Source organism: Muntiacus reevesi, chromosome X (assembly GCF_963930625.1).
Source record: "Muntiacus reevesi chromosome X, mMunRee1.1, whole genome shotgun sequence".
Taxonomy (NCBI): domain Eukaryota; kingdom Metazoa; phylum Chordata; class Mammalia; order Artiodactyla; family Cervidae; genus Muntiacus; species Muntiacus reevesi.
The window spans coordinates 86,048,799-86,066,504 of record NC_089271.1 but is presented as its reverse complement, the minus strand read 5'-3'; the positions used below and the strand labels follow the sequence as shown (position 1 = coordinate 86,066,504).

The window sequence follows — 17,706 nt, the reverse complement described above, 5'->3', positions numbered from 1 at the left end:
CCAGAGACAAATTAAAGAGCTCCTAAGATTTTCAAAGGGAATTTTAAATGTGCAACTTAAAACAAGGACATTAAGAAATATAAAGGTCTACTAATCAAAAAGTGTGCATTTTCTTTCACTAATATAAGTGACAGCTTCACACAAACATTTTATGCCCGCTTTATTGGCAACGTTTTATGCCCATACTCTTAAAATCCATTCTAGTAACTAAAAAAGCAAAGTCATTTCCTCAGATGCCCTGAAGTAATTTCAGTAATACTCTATAGTTTCTAGAGTGATAACAAAAGTGATTATCTAATCTCCAAGATAAGTCATAACTTTGAAGAGACAGCAATATGTAAGCAATTTATCTTGCTGTCATAAGGCTCAAAACTGGAGGGCTTTTAGACTTGGGCTTCGATCCTTCTCCTGCCATCAGGAGGAGAGAAATACTGTATTAATGCTTTATAGAGTCTAGAACCATAAAATGCAACTTTTGGTAGAACCTTATAAAATTGTAGCTAAGTTTTCAGGAAACAAGAGATATCTGAGATCTAAATTAAATTCAGATATTCATAATACTGACATTTACATAAGGCATTACACAAAGAAAGAGGAACCTCAAATTCCACCAAGCCTGCATACACGAAGTAGTAGCATCATTTCAAAAATGATAATTATAAAATTCAAAGATAAGTCTAAGCAGAGAGAGAGACAAAGAAAATACTACATCATTTTGTTGCTACCAATAGCAGTGACGTAAAGAACATGACAGATAAGATTAGCTAAACATCTTGCAGTTCTCCAAGGAACTATTGTTAAGTCAGAGCTGCAGGAAAGCAATGGGAAAATGTGTTTTTGGTTGACTATTTATAACTATATGCTTCTAGCAACCTAATTTTATTTCATTTATCACTTTACTAGGATATGATTAGTGTTTTACTTCCATACTGGATTAAAGGTGGTGAGCAGGGAATGGTGGCAACATTATCAGGAAAGAAATCAATATTCTGTGGTTGTGTCTGAATTTAAAAACATAAAGGACTATGTAACTGAAATAACATGTATAAGGCCTCGCATAAGGAAACAAGGTAGAATACGTATTGTGATTAACTTATACATTTAATAATTAAGGCCAATATTTTATAAGCCTTACCTTCTTTGAAAATTCTGCTGCTTTTTGTTCACTTTCTTCAACTTTTGCCTTATTCACACAAGAATCTATTAAGATTGACCAAAAATGATTAGAAATTATTTAATTGGACCACTAGGCAAATGACTGCTGCCAGCCTATAATTCTACTACGGAGACTATCATTACTATGTCAACTAATGTTAGAGGGAAACTGACTTATACTACACATAAAACATAAACTACCAGATTTTCTTTCTTTTGTATACTACCTGAACTCAATGATAGTATTGTTGAGGCACAAAACCAAGCATCCAAGAATATATTTGACACAATCATCATCATTTAAGTGTATTCCATTATTTACCAACTTTATCTGTCACAGAACTCATTAAAAATACTTTGTAGCTTATTATGGGTAGAGAAGTGCCAAAGAATTATGGTTAAGATTATTAAGGCTCAAAATGACTCAAAATAAGACTAGAGGGGGAGGTACAACATACAAAGATTTCACTTGAACAACTTCAAATCAGGGGCAGAATATATTATGTAAATAAGAAAACAAACATCAAACTTCTTAGGTCTAATCAAACACTCCAGAATGTAAGTAACTGAAGAATCCACTTTGAGAAACATTCTCACTATTATATATAGTCTATTCTATATACCAATTCCCAACCATGTTATACCTATTTATTTACCTAAAAGAAATGAAAGCATATGTCTATACCCAGACTTGTATGTGAATGTTCATAGCAGCTTTATTTATAATAGTCAAAACCTACAAAAGAAAGCAAATGTCCACTAACAATAAATGTATAAACAGATTGTGATATATCCATATACTGAAATAGCATTCAGTTATAAAATCGAATGATACTTGGAATACCACAACACAAATGAATCTCAAAATAATTATGCTGAATTAAAAAAAGCCAAAACAGACAGCACATGCTATATGCTTCCTTTTACATAAAATTTTAGGAAATCAAACTAGTCTATACTGAGAGAACGCAGATCAGTGATTATCTCAGGATGCAGAGAGGTGGGGAGGCATGGGAAGGAAAGACTACAAATACAAATGGTAACAGAAATTCTAGGGGGTAACAGATGCTTATAATCTTGACTGTGATGATTTTAAAGGTACACACGACATCAAAATTTATCAAATTTTACCCTTAAATATAAGTTTTTTTCATATGTCAAGAATACCATTAATAAAGTTTTTTTCTTCTTTGTAAATAAACAATGTGTGGCTGGAGCAAGGCAACCAAAGAACAAATTGAGAAATGCTTAGATCAAACAGGGGTCAGATCTGTGTTGTGCCGGCAATGATTGGTAATGAGTTTCATTAAAATTTAAATGGGAAGACACTGAAGAAATTTAGGCCAGGATATGATCTGATTTAAAAAAAAAAATACTAGACTTACAGACCTGTGAAATCAGAACAGACTCTATCCTCCTCAAGTTCAGGTGAGCTTAGAATAGAGATCCATCTATTTCCTAGAAGTTCTTGAAGCACCTGTTAATTTGTGTGTGTGTGTCTTCTAATGAAAGTTTCACAGCCTTTATTAGCTACTCAAGACCTCTGAGCGTAAAATATTAAGAGCTACACATATACTTGAGTAATCTGAATTTAGAGCTGAGGTAACTGAAGCCTAGAGAAGTTGTATGAGGTCATAATGGGTTTTTAATACTGACTATCTTCTCTCAACTTATCCCTTCATGTTTTCTCACCTCACTTCTCTTGATAAAGGGGACACATTCCTAAGTACCTGGCACACAGTATATAAAACAAATATCTATCTATTTTGGCTAACAAAATCAACATTTAGTGTATATGTGCCAACTATGGTCCGCAATAGATAAGCCAATTTAAATATTTGGAAATAGTCCCTTATAACTCTCTCAACAAATATGAAATAAACCACTGAGTTTATTAAGCTCAGGGAAAAAGATGCAGCGATGCCAGCATTCACATTAATTGTAGGCGCAAGGTACACTGGCACAAGCTTTCTGAAAAGCATTTAGCCTTTCAAAGTTCCTACCCTCACTTTAGAGGAATCAATCCTAAGGAAATATTGAGAAGAAGCCAAATATTTATATTAAGAATGTCCATAGCCAATTCATTTATAATTGTAAATACCTGAAAACAATCTGTATGTATAATGTACAAAACAGAATATTATATGGACATACAAAATCAGATTTTGAAAGGTTAATATTGAAACATTCTAATAATATAATGCTCCATGAAAAATTATCATGTAGATGGAAGAGAAATGGATGGAGGGAGAGCAAGAGATAGACAGAGATGGAGATGAAGATGGAAATAAGAAGACGTACTGAGCTGAAAAGTAATGCTGAAATATATTGAGCTTGAAAAGTATTATTGGTGGTTTATTTTATCACTTACATACGTCTCTAGACTGCCTCTAATAAGTGAGCATGAGTTTTACAATCAAGATAAGAATTATACATGATAAATAACAAGGAATTCATCTGAATATTACTGTGAGTCTTCCTGTGCTATGAAGTGAAGAATAGCATTCAACAGCATTTGTTTTCCATCTTTAAAGACAAATGAGTTCATGCTTAAATCTTAGCAATAGTGATTTCGATTAGGTATAAACAAAATGGCTTAACTATAGGTCATATGGTATAGCATATTTCATAAGAGAGGCTGCCCATCATCCTTCAGTGATTATTCCAGAAAGCGTAGCTAGTTACTGTCTCGGAGGATATAAGGTCATTTCCTCAGCAATCCAAGTAGATGAACATGATCATTTCAAATTCTTTCCCAGCTCTAAGGTCTATGAAAATATAAACTGATCTACTTTCATAGAATTAAAATAGACTTGTATATGTACGGCTGAGTCTCTTTGCTATTCACCTGAAACTATCACAATTGTTATAGCTAATTGTTAATTAGCTATATCACAATACAAAATAAAAAGCTTTAAAAAAAAAAAAAGAAAAGAAATACAGGCGAATTTAGTATCTTAAGACCTTTTTTCGCCTGTATTGCTTTTTCTAGGACCTGAACAACTAACATGGCATTACTAATTAGACCCTACTGTATACATGATTTACACAAAACCACAAAGGTATAGGCATAAACTTAACGGATTTGAGTCATGTTTCTAAAAAGCAAGGCATTGACCCCTAATATAATGTCTGTTGGTACAGCATTGATTTTAAACTCAATTCAGGAGTGTTGAAACTTAACAAACAGATTAGGATTTCTAATCACACAGACAGAACTCTCAAGACCATCATAAATAATAATTAGAGCAAATGAGTACCCATGGACACAATGACCTACCATATTAAAAGAGGAAGTTTAGTGAGAGAGCTACACTTGAAAAGTGTCTATTATACCCACAATCAAAGACATTGAGGATTATGTCACATACCTATCAGATGAGTAAAATCAATATCTAATCTTTGTCTATACTTGAAATCTGGATCCATTCCACTGCAGTGCAGCACTATCTGTGAAACACACTCCTCAATTATTTTGTAATACTGCGGCCTGCAAAAGAGAGGAAGTGTTCTTGAATACCTTTTCTACCCAGACAAATCTATTTTAAGAAATGATTCTGCATGATAAAGAAAACTAAGTCATTTTCTAGCAGGTTAAAAACTCTAGCCATTACTCTCTCTCAGGAAAAACACGCCTAAGCTTAAAGGTAGGCTGGATATTACAATGCAAAACCCACTGTGATATAATCAACTATGAATACCTTGACTTAAGACTCTAGCTTGCAGGGATTCATGCTTGTGTTCAAAAATACTTATCAACCTTATCTACTTACTTAAGCTATTATTCCTAAAGTTAATAAAAACAAATGACTTTTTAGTCCTACATCTATGAGTAAAGAAATGGTTCTAGGCCTCTCCAAGTTCGCAATTTCAATAAGGGATGAGTATCTTGGCATTACATGGCAAACAATGTCTTGAATTTACTGTCACACTGTTACTCAAGATAGCTATAACAGCTTTTACAAAACTGGACTAGGCCACTTATGTTACAGACTATACCAAAGATCTATTTATACACATATTTTAAAAGATTTATTTTATAGAAGCAAACATACTAAATATGCATGGCTATAGCTTCAATTTGTTCAAAGTGTCAAAGGTTCTAAAACATTTCCTAATTCTGTAATCTATCAAGGTAATTATGGCCTTAAAAATGACCACTTACATACTTCAAAAAAATTTTTAAAGTACATTTTGCATTAAAATTTGGAGAAAATTTAGAATTTATCAGTGGCTAATAAATTCAGAGAAAAATTAGAAGGAAATACCACTATGGACAAATTTTAACACATACATCCCTAAAATTAGCATGCTGATAACTAGTCCAACTACTAAAAATTTACAAACAAATCCAAACATATTCTAATTGCACTTATATCTTTTGTCATGGGGCTGGTCTCAAGGATAAGAATAAACTAATATATATTACACATCTGAGGCTTTTTCAAGTCATCAAAAGATCTATGGTAAATAATATCAGATTATAATTAATCAGGTCAAAGACTCTCTGGATAGACAAGGAAAACACAATCATTCTCTTTAAGACAAAGTATCCATCAGTAGAATAAAAGTACCAGTGACTCATCTTCCTCATATGGATGTTCTCAGGATGAAAAAAAGTGTCATATTAGAACAGCTTCTCATTCATTCAAAGGTGCTGAGAAATGGACACAAAGTATTTCCCCAGGTAACTGTGTACCCATGGGCACTGTACCCCTTTACTTACCACCACTTATTTGAGAAAACAACAATCATTTTACGTTGCATTACTATCTTTCCTGCTTAAAAAAAGAATAGCATATAATTTTTAAACATTTTTCTAGTCTCTGTAACATCATGATGCCCATCAGTTATTGCACTGGTCTGAATATAACAGAACTGTAATTGTACTCTATGGGCTTTAGAGCTGTCATTTTTGTTGTGACTGTACCCGACCCCATTGTACCTTCCCTTGCCCTTTAATGAAGCAAGGTTTGAGAAATCAGAGAGATGTAGTTTGCTAGAATTTCACACATATCAGAGTATAAAGAACAACTATGAGTCTCTTGAACAGTTAAACATAAAATCATGAGATCATGGTCACCAGTTTATGGATAATTTCAGTCACTCAGAAATCTTTCTCTGGTTTTCAGTTATATTCCCAGAACTGAACTCTGAAATTTATGACTTCATATGGATTACTATTATATTCCTTTATTTAGAAGAATTATATTATTGTGTATAAAGCTAAAACATTAATATTACTATTTTCTTAGATAAGTTCATATCTATTACTAGATAAATACTATACAATAGGAATAACAATAGTCTTACTTATCAAATGTACAAGAACTTAAAAATTTTACCATAGACTCTTTGAAGGTTACTCTGTGCTACAAAAAATTTCATTACAGGGTCAGTAAAATCTGTTGGGTTTATTGCTACTGAAATGGCATACATCATTTTTGTAAGCAGATTCTTCTGGCCCAATGAAAAATTAACATCTTTTTAAAAACTGTTATCTAAAGTCATTAAATTCTTATACTCTATGTATGTATATGCATGTACTGTCTAGTCCTCACTACATTGCTAATTTCCCTTTAATATCTAATTCAAATTACACAAATCGTACTCTAAGAACAGCCTCTTACCTGATATAATAGTCATTTCTGATGAGCAAAAAATGTTGTAGAATGGATAATAAATAATTTTCAGCAGCAGTGTCCTTCAACATATTATACAGAAGATGGTATACTTCATTCATATCAGTGGAAAGTGAGTAAAGGAATAAAATGATTGCTGATTCACTTTAATTCATAACAAAAGCAGTTTCATTTTTGAAAACATTAACAGATCATTTTGTTTCCATTACTATTTCTAAACTTTCAACTCTATGATCCAGGATTTAAACATTTGCATAAAGAAATTTAATCTATGGATCACTTTAACTTTTTAACCACAAAAACAGACTTAAAACATTTAGCCATTAAAGACTTAAATGATCAGTTATTCATTATATTTTGAATTATAGCTTATAGTTGGTACCACTGGAATAGCAAATGCCATTAATGAAAATGATTTTTTCTTAACCTTCCTATGTTTATGATGGAGCACCTATATTATTCATACAAGCCACTACTCCTTTTTCACTGCCACACAAGATAGTAATGCAAAGGAACACTGTGTGGACTGCTCAAAGTTCATAAAAATCAGTTTCATTTTATACAGATGAACCATTACATATGAAATCATTACAATTTGCATTCATTTGTATTTCATTTTTTGATAAAAGAGGGAGGCTAAAGACAAAGAAACCTGAAACATTTTTCTTACGATGTAAAAAGAGTGGTAGAAGTTTAAATGCTTTTATTAAACTAGAAAACAGATTTCAAATATGGATTCACTTTTATAAGAAAAGCAAGGACCTAGAAAATCGATGTAAAATAAAAGTAGAAGAGGAGATGTAATCCAGTATCTTAAAAATAACCTGAACTGTCAACATTTTCTCTGAAGTAGAATTAAGTATATGATGGATTACTTCTTACACCTCAAGTAAGAGTGTTGTGCTAAAGTCTCATAAGGTCCTTTCAATGGCTATGGAATAGGAATAGATCCAAAAAATAGATTTATGGTGAAGAAAAATTTATACAAAGCAAGAAATTTATTGATATAAAACACATTTAATATTACAGAAACTGCTATAAACTAGAGTAACTGATGAAGGATAAGAAATTACTGGAAATTATCTCTCATAATAACAAAATTGCTATTCACTGCACTTATCCAATACTCAAGTGTAAGACGCTTTGATAGGAACATTGGAGGAAAAAGTTGAAATACTTCTGCCCTCCATTTTAGGGGCATAGAAGTGTACCTAAATAAGACAGATACAGGCAAAGTACTACAGGGTGAAGAAGATGACTGAAGAAGCCATTATAGAGAGAAAGTGCACCTCAAAGAAACTTTTGGTTCTGATATATTTCCCCATTTCCCCAGAACCCATAGGTAAGAAATTGAGTGTATGTGAAACAAATGGCGAGCAATGCTATGACAATCATCTTTTATATCTAAAATCATTTTGTATAAAACTGTTGCCACAGAAAGGTTATATGCTAGTTCCATTTGACTCAAATGCTTCCACTCTAGCAGTTTTGTTCGAGTCAGACCCTATCACATTTAAACTGTTTTTCCTCTCTAAGGAAACAAAATATATAGAATGAGAAAAAGACATTTATTTGAACTGAATGATATCTCTAAATCACCGAAATACCATTTAATAAACTGAAAATGTATATTACCTATAGTCACATATGAACTCACTGAACTTTTCTCCAAAAATCCTTATCTGCAAGGAATATTGCCTTAGGCTCTTGTCTAGTCAAGACCATTCAACAGAGTATACCTATAATGCTGCAAGCCATTGTGTGGATTTCAGTATACTCTGTATAAATCATCGGGAGACTCTGACAGCTCTTCAACAGGAATCTCAAGAACAGCATCATAGTGAGGCTCTAATATAAATAAATGGATATAAATTGGGCTGGCAGACAAGAATTATAATAATGGCTCACAAATACTTTGCCTGTATCTGTCACAAATCCCTTTTGCACAGTACATGCAAAATGATTTTTCTGGTTTGTCAAAAGGATATTCCATTTCTGCGCGAATGTCATTGAGACGGTGTGATAATTCAGTTAGGTCGTCCTCTTTGTTCTCATCAAATACTTTCAACTGAATATCAAGTTCATCATTCTCTTTTTCTTTCAAATCCTAATATATAAACAGACAACTTAACAGCCGAATAACAGTTTGACAACACCATAATTTGGAAATAAAGCCCTGATACTATTATTTATTTGCATACACAGAAGCAATTTCAAATATTGACCCAGGCACTTGGTTTCCTATAAGAAAGTAAGTGAACTCTGTTCTTCTATTTTAAAATGAGAAAAACTTCGTTGCATTCACTGAATTTTCTTTTCATACCCCAGATTTTGACGATTCACATTAAAAAATTAACGATCACTTTTACCACGGAAAAAACCTAATTGCTAACAACCCAAATTAAATGCTGTTGTTTTGACTAAACACACTAATCCAAGATTGCAAAAGAAAGTCATGCAGTTAGAACATTCACATATGCCTCTGGCAAAAAATGCAAATATAGATCAATTGTATTAATGAAGAACAAATGCAAGGATATATTCAAGCACAACAGTCCCAAGTATGGCGTGAAAAGTTGTATAAACAAATTTATTTTAAATGATATTTTGTGATTTTAAAGCAAAAAGACGTCAGGATTTTTTAATCAAGATGCACAACTAGCCTCCTGCCCCACCTTTTATTTTTGCTTAGCTGAATCACAAAATATCAACTTGGGCATCAAAGATTTGTTTTTGTAATACATTATAAGCACATGCATTACAAACCCCTGATAATTTTCAAAATCACAGTATAAACAAAATCTTTGGAAGCATGCCACACTAGAGATTGTTGGGCTTAATATATATCACCTGGAATATCTTTTAATATGTGTCCTTTAAGTTGCCGCTTTCAAAACCCAAATTGATAATCACAACTGTGGATACTCAAGGGTGTTACAGAGAAACTAGGATGTTCAGAGCTGAGCTTGAACTCTAAAAGGAAATGCAAGCACAGTGTACTTCAAATTCGGTCGATAAAACAAACTCAGATGCCTTTTTTTTTTGTTTCTGTTTTTATTACTAAGGACAATTATAAATGGAGATATAATGACTATTACTGAAACCAAACACAAACTTATACAATTTCTAGGTGTTTTGTTCCTAACATTCACATACATAAGAATTTACTGAAAATTTACCTACAGAGCATATGAAAGTATTAATGTTTTAATATAAAATACATAACAAATACATGCATTTAAGTTTAATTTCCTCTTTAGTAATAATTTGTTTTATGTCTGACTTTTCACTTTGAAGGGGAATGAAGAAATTTATTGGAATGTAAAGTTACCTAACATTGATGAGATATATTGTCAAGTGATTTCTGAACTCGATTCAGAAAAGAGCAGAAACCAGACACATCCAATGAAGAAAAAACCTTTAATACATTTTATAATACAGAATTTTTCCTTATTCTTATGTCATAATATATCTTTCTTAGATGTTCACTATCAAATTTTAACACATTCAAATATGTTTAAATAGAAAAAACAAGTTATATACTGTCATTTAATAAGCCTCAGAACTTTACAAAAACATGGAATCAACCTGTATGATCTAAAAACTCTCAGTAAAAATAACTGGTTAAATGTTTATTTCCATTTTCAATTGGGACAATACATAATTTATATATTATATATAGTATGTAAATATATATAGCACAATATAAAATATAGATATGCATAAATGAAATATCTCATAAATATTGTTTGTTAACAATGTACCATTAAAACACATATGCATATCTACATGCACGTACATATATAAAAAACTTCCTTTCATTCAAATGTCAAACCTTGAAAGGTATACTCAAAAATTCTTGATTAAATAAATATTTAATGAATTAATAAAATTTTTATACAGCACAAATGTGACAGATACCTTATTGGAATATGGGAAATGCATCACTGAACTTTTATATTTTAAATGAAGAATGACATAAAATTACTGAATTACACTGTTAATTATATGAAATAATGTAAATATGTTTCAGATATTTTTTGAACAGATTTGCTGTACAGATACAGAACATTATCAGCAGTTTCTCTAAAATAGATAGCTACATCTTTATAATATGGTATACTTCAAAGGAAATCAAAGTCCATTACCAGTATATGACTGATTACCAGTCAAGCAATCAAAATTGAGTCTTCAAAAGAATAAGAAAGGGTTTGTCAGTCTTCTAAAAGAGGTTAAGAATGCCGGCTGCCTACAGACACAATTTCTTACTGTCTTGTTCCTTCACATACCTGATTTATCTAGTATTTTCTTAATTTATTTAACTACATAAATGGCAGATGGAGAAAACTTCACAAGAAATCAATGTAAGTTAACTACAGAGCAAATACTATTTTAAAAGTCACTATGTAGTGTTTAACAACTCATCTGTCCCAAATTACTAAAGAAAATTTATGAAAAGTGAATTTTCCATGTAACTGAAATATAAATTCATTCAACATCACAATGTATCTATAGAGACAGGGCAAATTTTGAAAATAAATTTCTAACAGAATGTAATTAAAATAATTGTCATTGTCTTGATGATTCTAATAATTATATGAAAAAGCATATTATTCTACTACAATGATGGTCTCTGGGATTATTGAAATGCTAAGAACTGTTTTTTTGCTAGCATTTAATGATTCCAGATAGGTATAACTTTTGATCCCATGTGCCAACAATTTATATTAGCCCTAGTCACATCTAATTTGCTACTTTGAATATGATATTTTCTATAAAATTAGAAAGTTCCTCCTGTTACACAGTGTATAAAATAAGAATAAACAGGATAAAAATCATGATATTAAAGACTCATCTTTGAATATACTATTAGGTTTCCATGCATGTGTAAAAGCTATTTAAGGTTATGATAAATTCTACTGGTTGAAATGTAATATTTAGTACATTAGGTAGATAATAGTTGACATGCTAGGGACGTCTAGTATAAATTAAAGCAAGCCCATTCTGAGTTTTCCTCCAAATTTTGATAAAGAAACTACAAGGACAACACCAACAGGAGGGTCTATATGCCTAGATTCTGATTCTCATATTGTGTATCAGAAATACCTGGGAAGGATTATTTTTATTTTTTCAAAACAAATATCTCTGCCTCACCTCTAATAAGATTGCGATAGGCTCTTTAAGGGGACAATCTACCTGTAATGCAGGAGACCCTGGTTTGATTCCTGGATTGGGAAGATCCCCTGGAGAAGGGATAGGCTACCCATTCCAGTATTCTTGGGTTTCCCTGGTAACTCAGATGGTAAAGAATCTGCCTGCAATGTAGGAGATCTGGGTTCGATCATTGGATTGGGAAGATCCCCTGGATGAGGGCATGGCAACCCACTCCATTATTTTTGCCTGGAGTGTTCCCATGGACAGAAGAGCCTGCCAGGCTACAGTCCATGGGGTCACAAAGAGTCAGGCACGACTGAGCAACTAAGCAAAGCACAGCTCAATTTCTTGAGGATCAGAAAACTACTTAGCCATATCTCGCTTTACTGTCATAGAAAGAAAAAAACATTGAGAATCCTTGTAGGTTCCATTCCAAAACTTGAGTAGGCAGAAACAGGACACTTCTCACTTTCCTCTTGCTGAGGAATCACTGAGACCTAAGAATTAGGGCATACTGAAGAGATATGGTAGTTAAAGAAAAATCTAACTGGAAGCATGTTTAGAAGTACAGGGTACCTACCACAAGAGGCTGTATATATATACCACAAGAGGCTGTGTATATATATATACATTATATATATATATATTATTATATACTATATATATATATACTATAGTATATATATATTGGCTGCCGTATACATACAGCAGCTATAGGGCCAATAGGAAAGTGCCGCTAAGAAACACTGATGCAAAGCCTTAGCTGTCAATGTAACCAAATGAAAAATACCATGAGACCAGTGAATAGCAGAGATGAGTACATCCTGACAAAAGTGCAAAACATAAGAACAAGAGCTATTATGTACACTTTCTAAAAAGGTGAGGACTTAAATAAATTGAGAGTCACCAATTTCTTGACCAGTCATTCAGTAGTATAAGGTAGAAAATGAAAGTTCAATTATAGACATAGGGAAATGAAAGCTGGAAAAGTAACAACAACAACAAAGGCAGAAAAACACCACATATTAGTAAGGGACTAGAGAATGCTCAGGAGCCCCTGAGGCCAACAAGTGTCCAAAGACATGATTACTCTCCCAGAAACAGAGGAACAATCCCTGGAAGTCACAGATGGAAAGTAGCGACTAGGCAGCTCAAAAGCACACTGGAATCCAGACTGTAATATCACCTACATAATTACATACTGTAATATTAGCTACATAAGGCCACAGTCTTTTCGTGAGGAGAGATTTGTGAGAAAAGAAGAATAAACATGTAACATACACTATTAACTAGTGAATGTCCCTAAGTTAATTGTGTGTGGGAAGAAAGTGCTAGTCAGTCATGTGTGACTCTTTGGGACCTCATGGATTGTAGTCTGCCAGGGTCCTCTATCCATGGGGATTCTCCAGGCAAGTGGGTAGACATCCCCATCTCCAGGGTATCTTCCCATCCCAGGGGATCAAACTCAGGTCTCCTGTTTGGCAAGTGGATTCTTTACCATCTGAGCCACCAGGGAAGTCCCAAGTTAACCTCATACTGAACCTCTCAGGTCACTTATGATTCACTGCAACCAATTCCTTGGTTTCTAAAGTCATGGATGAAAAAAGCACTCAAAGTGAAATTGACCTAGAAATTTCTAAAACTGCATAGACTCAATCGTATATCTTATTAAAATGGGTCTCAGTGGACCTAGTTATAATGATGATGAGTTTTAACTACTTTCAGGTAAGATCATCAGAATACAAGTTACAGATGCATGCTACACACTGGTTTCTCATCAGGAAATTTCCCTGATTTTGGTTATTTCTAATACCCTAGGAATACCTTATATACATGCTCATTGACATTTGTTTTGTTTTTTCTTTACAGGGTCCTTTTATTCCCTTCTGCTACTTTTACTTCTTATTTATCTCATATGGCTTGAGTAGATTAAATAAAGAGACTAGTGAGATTTTGCTTATCTCTTTTAACAATGCCATGACCTTGAACAAACTCCTTCATCAGTTAACATAACAAAATCATAGCAGCTGCATATCTATTTATAGAATATGTGTGTTGATTTATCCTAGAACAAGCTTACAGTTATTTCAAAAATGTTTTTAACAGCATCATAATTAGAGCAAATAACCACACTCAATTTAAGAAATAAAACTGCTTTTCTTTTAGAAAAGTTGCTACAAAATTGGTAACTGAGAATACAATTTTTGTTATGTATCTAGAATATATTAATCAAAATTCTATGCATACTTATGTTGAATATAAAGGAAATCAATCTAAGTTATCAAAGAGGAGAGCAAAAAAATGTTATTGAAAATTGAAATGGCAAAAAAAAAAAATAGCAGTCTTTTATGTTCTAAGTATTCAAAGTCAAAGAAAATAAGTTTCCTTTTGACTTTAAGGAAACCAAGAAAGTCATCACTTCTGGACATATCATTAGCTGAATTCTGAATCATCAGCTGTATGTTGAGACTAATAATACTGCAATATCAAAAAGCTTGCAAAGCATCTAATGCTTTATAAAAGAAAACAGTAAGGCACATTTACTTACTTGGCTGCAAGTACTTTTGTCTAAAGAGAGAAAAACATTAAAGTTCGTAAGCATTATAAAAGTGCACATTCCACTTACTGGTAACATTGTTTTTAGTCCTGAACGAAGGAATTCATTCCTTAAATGTATTCGAAAATCAAGGTCATAAGGAGATGTGACAAGCGCATTTATAAATTGCATGCAGGCCACCTGCAATTATAAAATAAACTTTGTTAAAAAAAAAGTTTAAGAAATACTTAATGCTTTCAGATAACTTTTTTTCCCATATACTAAAGGTATACAAACATACATTATGAAATATATTAAGAAAGGCAAATATTTATATAAGTATAATGACTATGACTTTATAGCAGAAACAAAGAAATTAACAATAAAGTTTCCAATGTCCAGAGCAATTCTAACGAAGGTAAAATGCATGGTCAAGTACTGCTGTATTTTGCTAAACTATATGAAGCAGTATGATATTTTCTCTGAAAAACTCAAATTTCTAACAGTGTGGATATAGAGCCCTTTAAAAAGATCATAAAATGTATCTTCCATTTCCAGCTCTCCTCAGCATGCACTTGGTATCAATTCTATATGGTTATAAATACTTTTCTAAAATAAATCAAATAAAGCTATGAAAGTATATTGATATTAAAGAGTAGTGATAACTTAGAGATATTATTACACTGATTTATACTTGCTCCATTCTGTTATCAAACGGATCTGCACAAAATATAGACTATTAAAATATATGATTAAGATTAATTAATTTACTACATAAAAAAATGAATGAAAGTGAATTAATATCAACTAGAAGGCACAGTGACAGAAATACTCATGTGCATTGCATAATAAAGTAAATATAAGACCTTGTTTTCAAGTAAGCATAATTCTTTACTTAGATTGATGCTAGAAAATGGGTTTTGGTTTTCCTCTGATATTGAGCCTCCTTATTAAAAAAGAGGAGGGAGTTATTTTCTGGTAATGGCAAGCTTGTAGAGTATCAACCAAATGCTAATTGTCAGGTATTCCTAAGATTATTCCTCATTTTTAAAAAATGCTCAAGTCTAAGGTAACTGACTGATAGTTCAACTGAAGAGCTGCACATTGAAATTGACTATTTTTAAAGTACACAATGAGTAGTTAAGAGTGTTCAAAGAGCTGAATGCAAGGGGACCTCTGGAAAATATCAGATTTAGTAAAGATGCTAACTGTATATAGAAGGGGGCACAAATAAATCAATAGTTAGTATGAAAAAAACACATCAGCAAAAGAAAACTATTTCAAATGTTATTCTAACTTGACCTTATCCAGACCTGTCATTATGATAGTGATTTTTTTCAAGTACAGACAAAATATTAAAAGGTATATTGGTTTTATTTTTGTATCTTTATGTTATACAGTTAAGCTGCTTTGGGGTGGATTAGCCTATCCAGCTCACATCCAGGTTCAAAAATCAAAAGTTGTAGGCATTAAAGGGGATGATCAAGGTTGTCTTTAACATTATTAGCTACCTAAAAGATAATTGATAAGAATGTAGTCCAATTTCTATGAATGCTCAAATGTCAAGCTAAATCACTGAGACATCCGACTAAATATTTGCCATTGACTTGGCATTACCTTAAAAGTCATATCAGGTAAGTTATTATGATGCTTATGCCTTAATGGGTTACTTAACCTTCCTATTCATAGTAAGAAAAAGTCTAAGTCTTCAAATAGTTTAAATAAGCTGGAATATAAATTTGCACAGCATACATGTCCATAGCTATATTATCATTGTATTTGCATGACTGATTCTTGTTATGTTACAACTATGACCTGACCGAACAAGCCAAAGTACATGTCCAATCCAAAATTAATAGAGAGAAAAGTTGCCATCTGCTAGGACTGTTTTTGTCAGAAGAAATTCTAGCTTAATGGCTTGTATTAATATCCTACAAGTAAAGAGAACATTTCCATAACAAACAAGCTAATGAGTCTTGGAATTGTACCTTTATACAATAAAAATATTTGGATCAGGAAATAATAAAAATAGTAAAAGTCAAAAAAATTAATGAATGTAAGAACATCTAAATAACTCCACATTTAGTAAAATAAGTGTTGCAATGCTATTAAATACTTAACATGCAATGCATAAATATTGAATATATAATTAAATGCAGAAAATAAAGTTACAGCCATTGACTATAGTATAAAATGATTAACAAATACTTTGAAGTTAGTTTAAACAGGTAAGAGCACTGATTTATCAATGCACTATTTGTTATCAAATTCTAATGGATATTTAATTAATTACAAATAACATAAGATGAATATTCATACTATCATTTCATTTTCCAACATAATCTGCTAAAGTAATGCTCTTTAACAGGAACATCTATATTGAATGGATATGGAGAACAAAAAAATCTTTTTAATTATCTCCACCTCTTTATATTACTACACAATTACTGCCCAGGAGCAAAATCAATCCAATTGCCACTATTTACAAATATAAAGTTAAATTTTTAAAGTGTAATTAGCTTAAAGGGCTGAATATATTATTACTTAATTATAAACATGAAATATCCATTTTGTAGATTCTGAATTTATAGGTAAATACAAACTCCCAAATTATTATCATCATTATTATTTTCTATTAGCTTTTGCTACCAGACAACTTAGGAGTTTTACATAACATAATTCACCATCTAATCTCATCCTCACAACAACCATATGAAGTGTTACTATTATACTCATTTCACAGTTGATGAAGCTAAAACTCAAAACAAATAATTTATACAAGGTCACACAGAAAGGAGGAAACTCGTGATTCTAAACCATGTAACTTTACTCCAAATACAGTTTAATTTCCAGAACATTCCAGATGCCTAACCAACTCCGTTCCTAGACTAACACAACAAAAGATTTTAAGGATGGGTAAAATAATAAAATTTAACTAGTGCAACATGTTTAATATATTAGGAATACCTAACTTTGAAAACTACAGGTTAATTAGAAAAACATTTTTAACAGTATGTTGTTTAGTATATAAAGTGGTTATCATATGTCAATTAGACTTCAGTAAAAATAAAGTCATCATCATAATACATAATGGAATACATAAAGGAAGGAAAGAAGAAAAGGAAAAGAGAGGAAGAGAGAGAAGGAAGGAAAGAGGGAGGGAGAAAGAGAGGAGAGGAGAGAAAATCGTCCCTGGAATGTGTTAGATTTCACTTTACA

The 17,706-nt window shown here is 32.0% G+C and overlaps 1 protein-coding gene across 2 annotated transcripts in view; it reads right to left on the bottom strand.

Moving 5' to 3' along the window:
- Positions 1 to 17,706, bottom strand: part of DIAPH2 (diaphanous related formin 2) — a 969,789-nt gene that overhangs the window by 657,959 nt on the left and 294,124 nt on the right. For both annotated transcript variants that reach the window (XM_065914818.1, XM_065914819.1), the window contains 5 exons: positions 14,578 to 14,688; positions 8,786 to 8,904; positions 6,786 to 6,902; positions 4,527 to 4,645; positions 1,136 to 1,200 (listed from right to left, as the gene is read on the bottom strand). In XM_065914818.1, the coding sequence (XP_065770890.1) occupies positions 1,136 to 1,200; positions 4,527 to 4,645; positions 6,786 to 6,902; positions 8,786 to 8,904; positions 14,578 to 14,688 (531 nt within the window). The remainder of the gene's footprint in view (positions 1 to 1,135; positions 1,201 to 4,526; positions 4,646 to 6,785; positions 6,903 to 8,785; positions 8,905 to 14,577; positions 14,689 to 17,706) is intronic.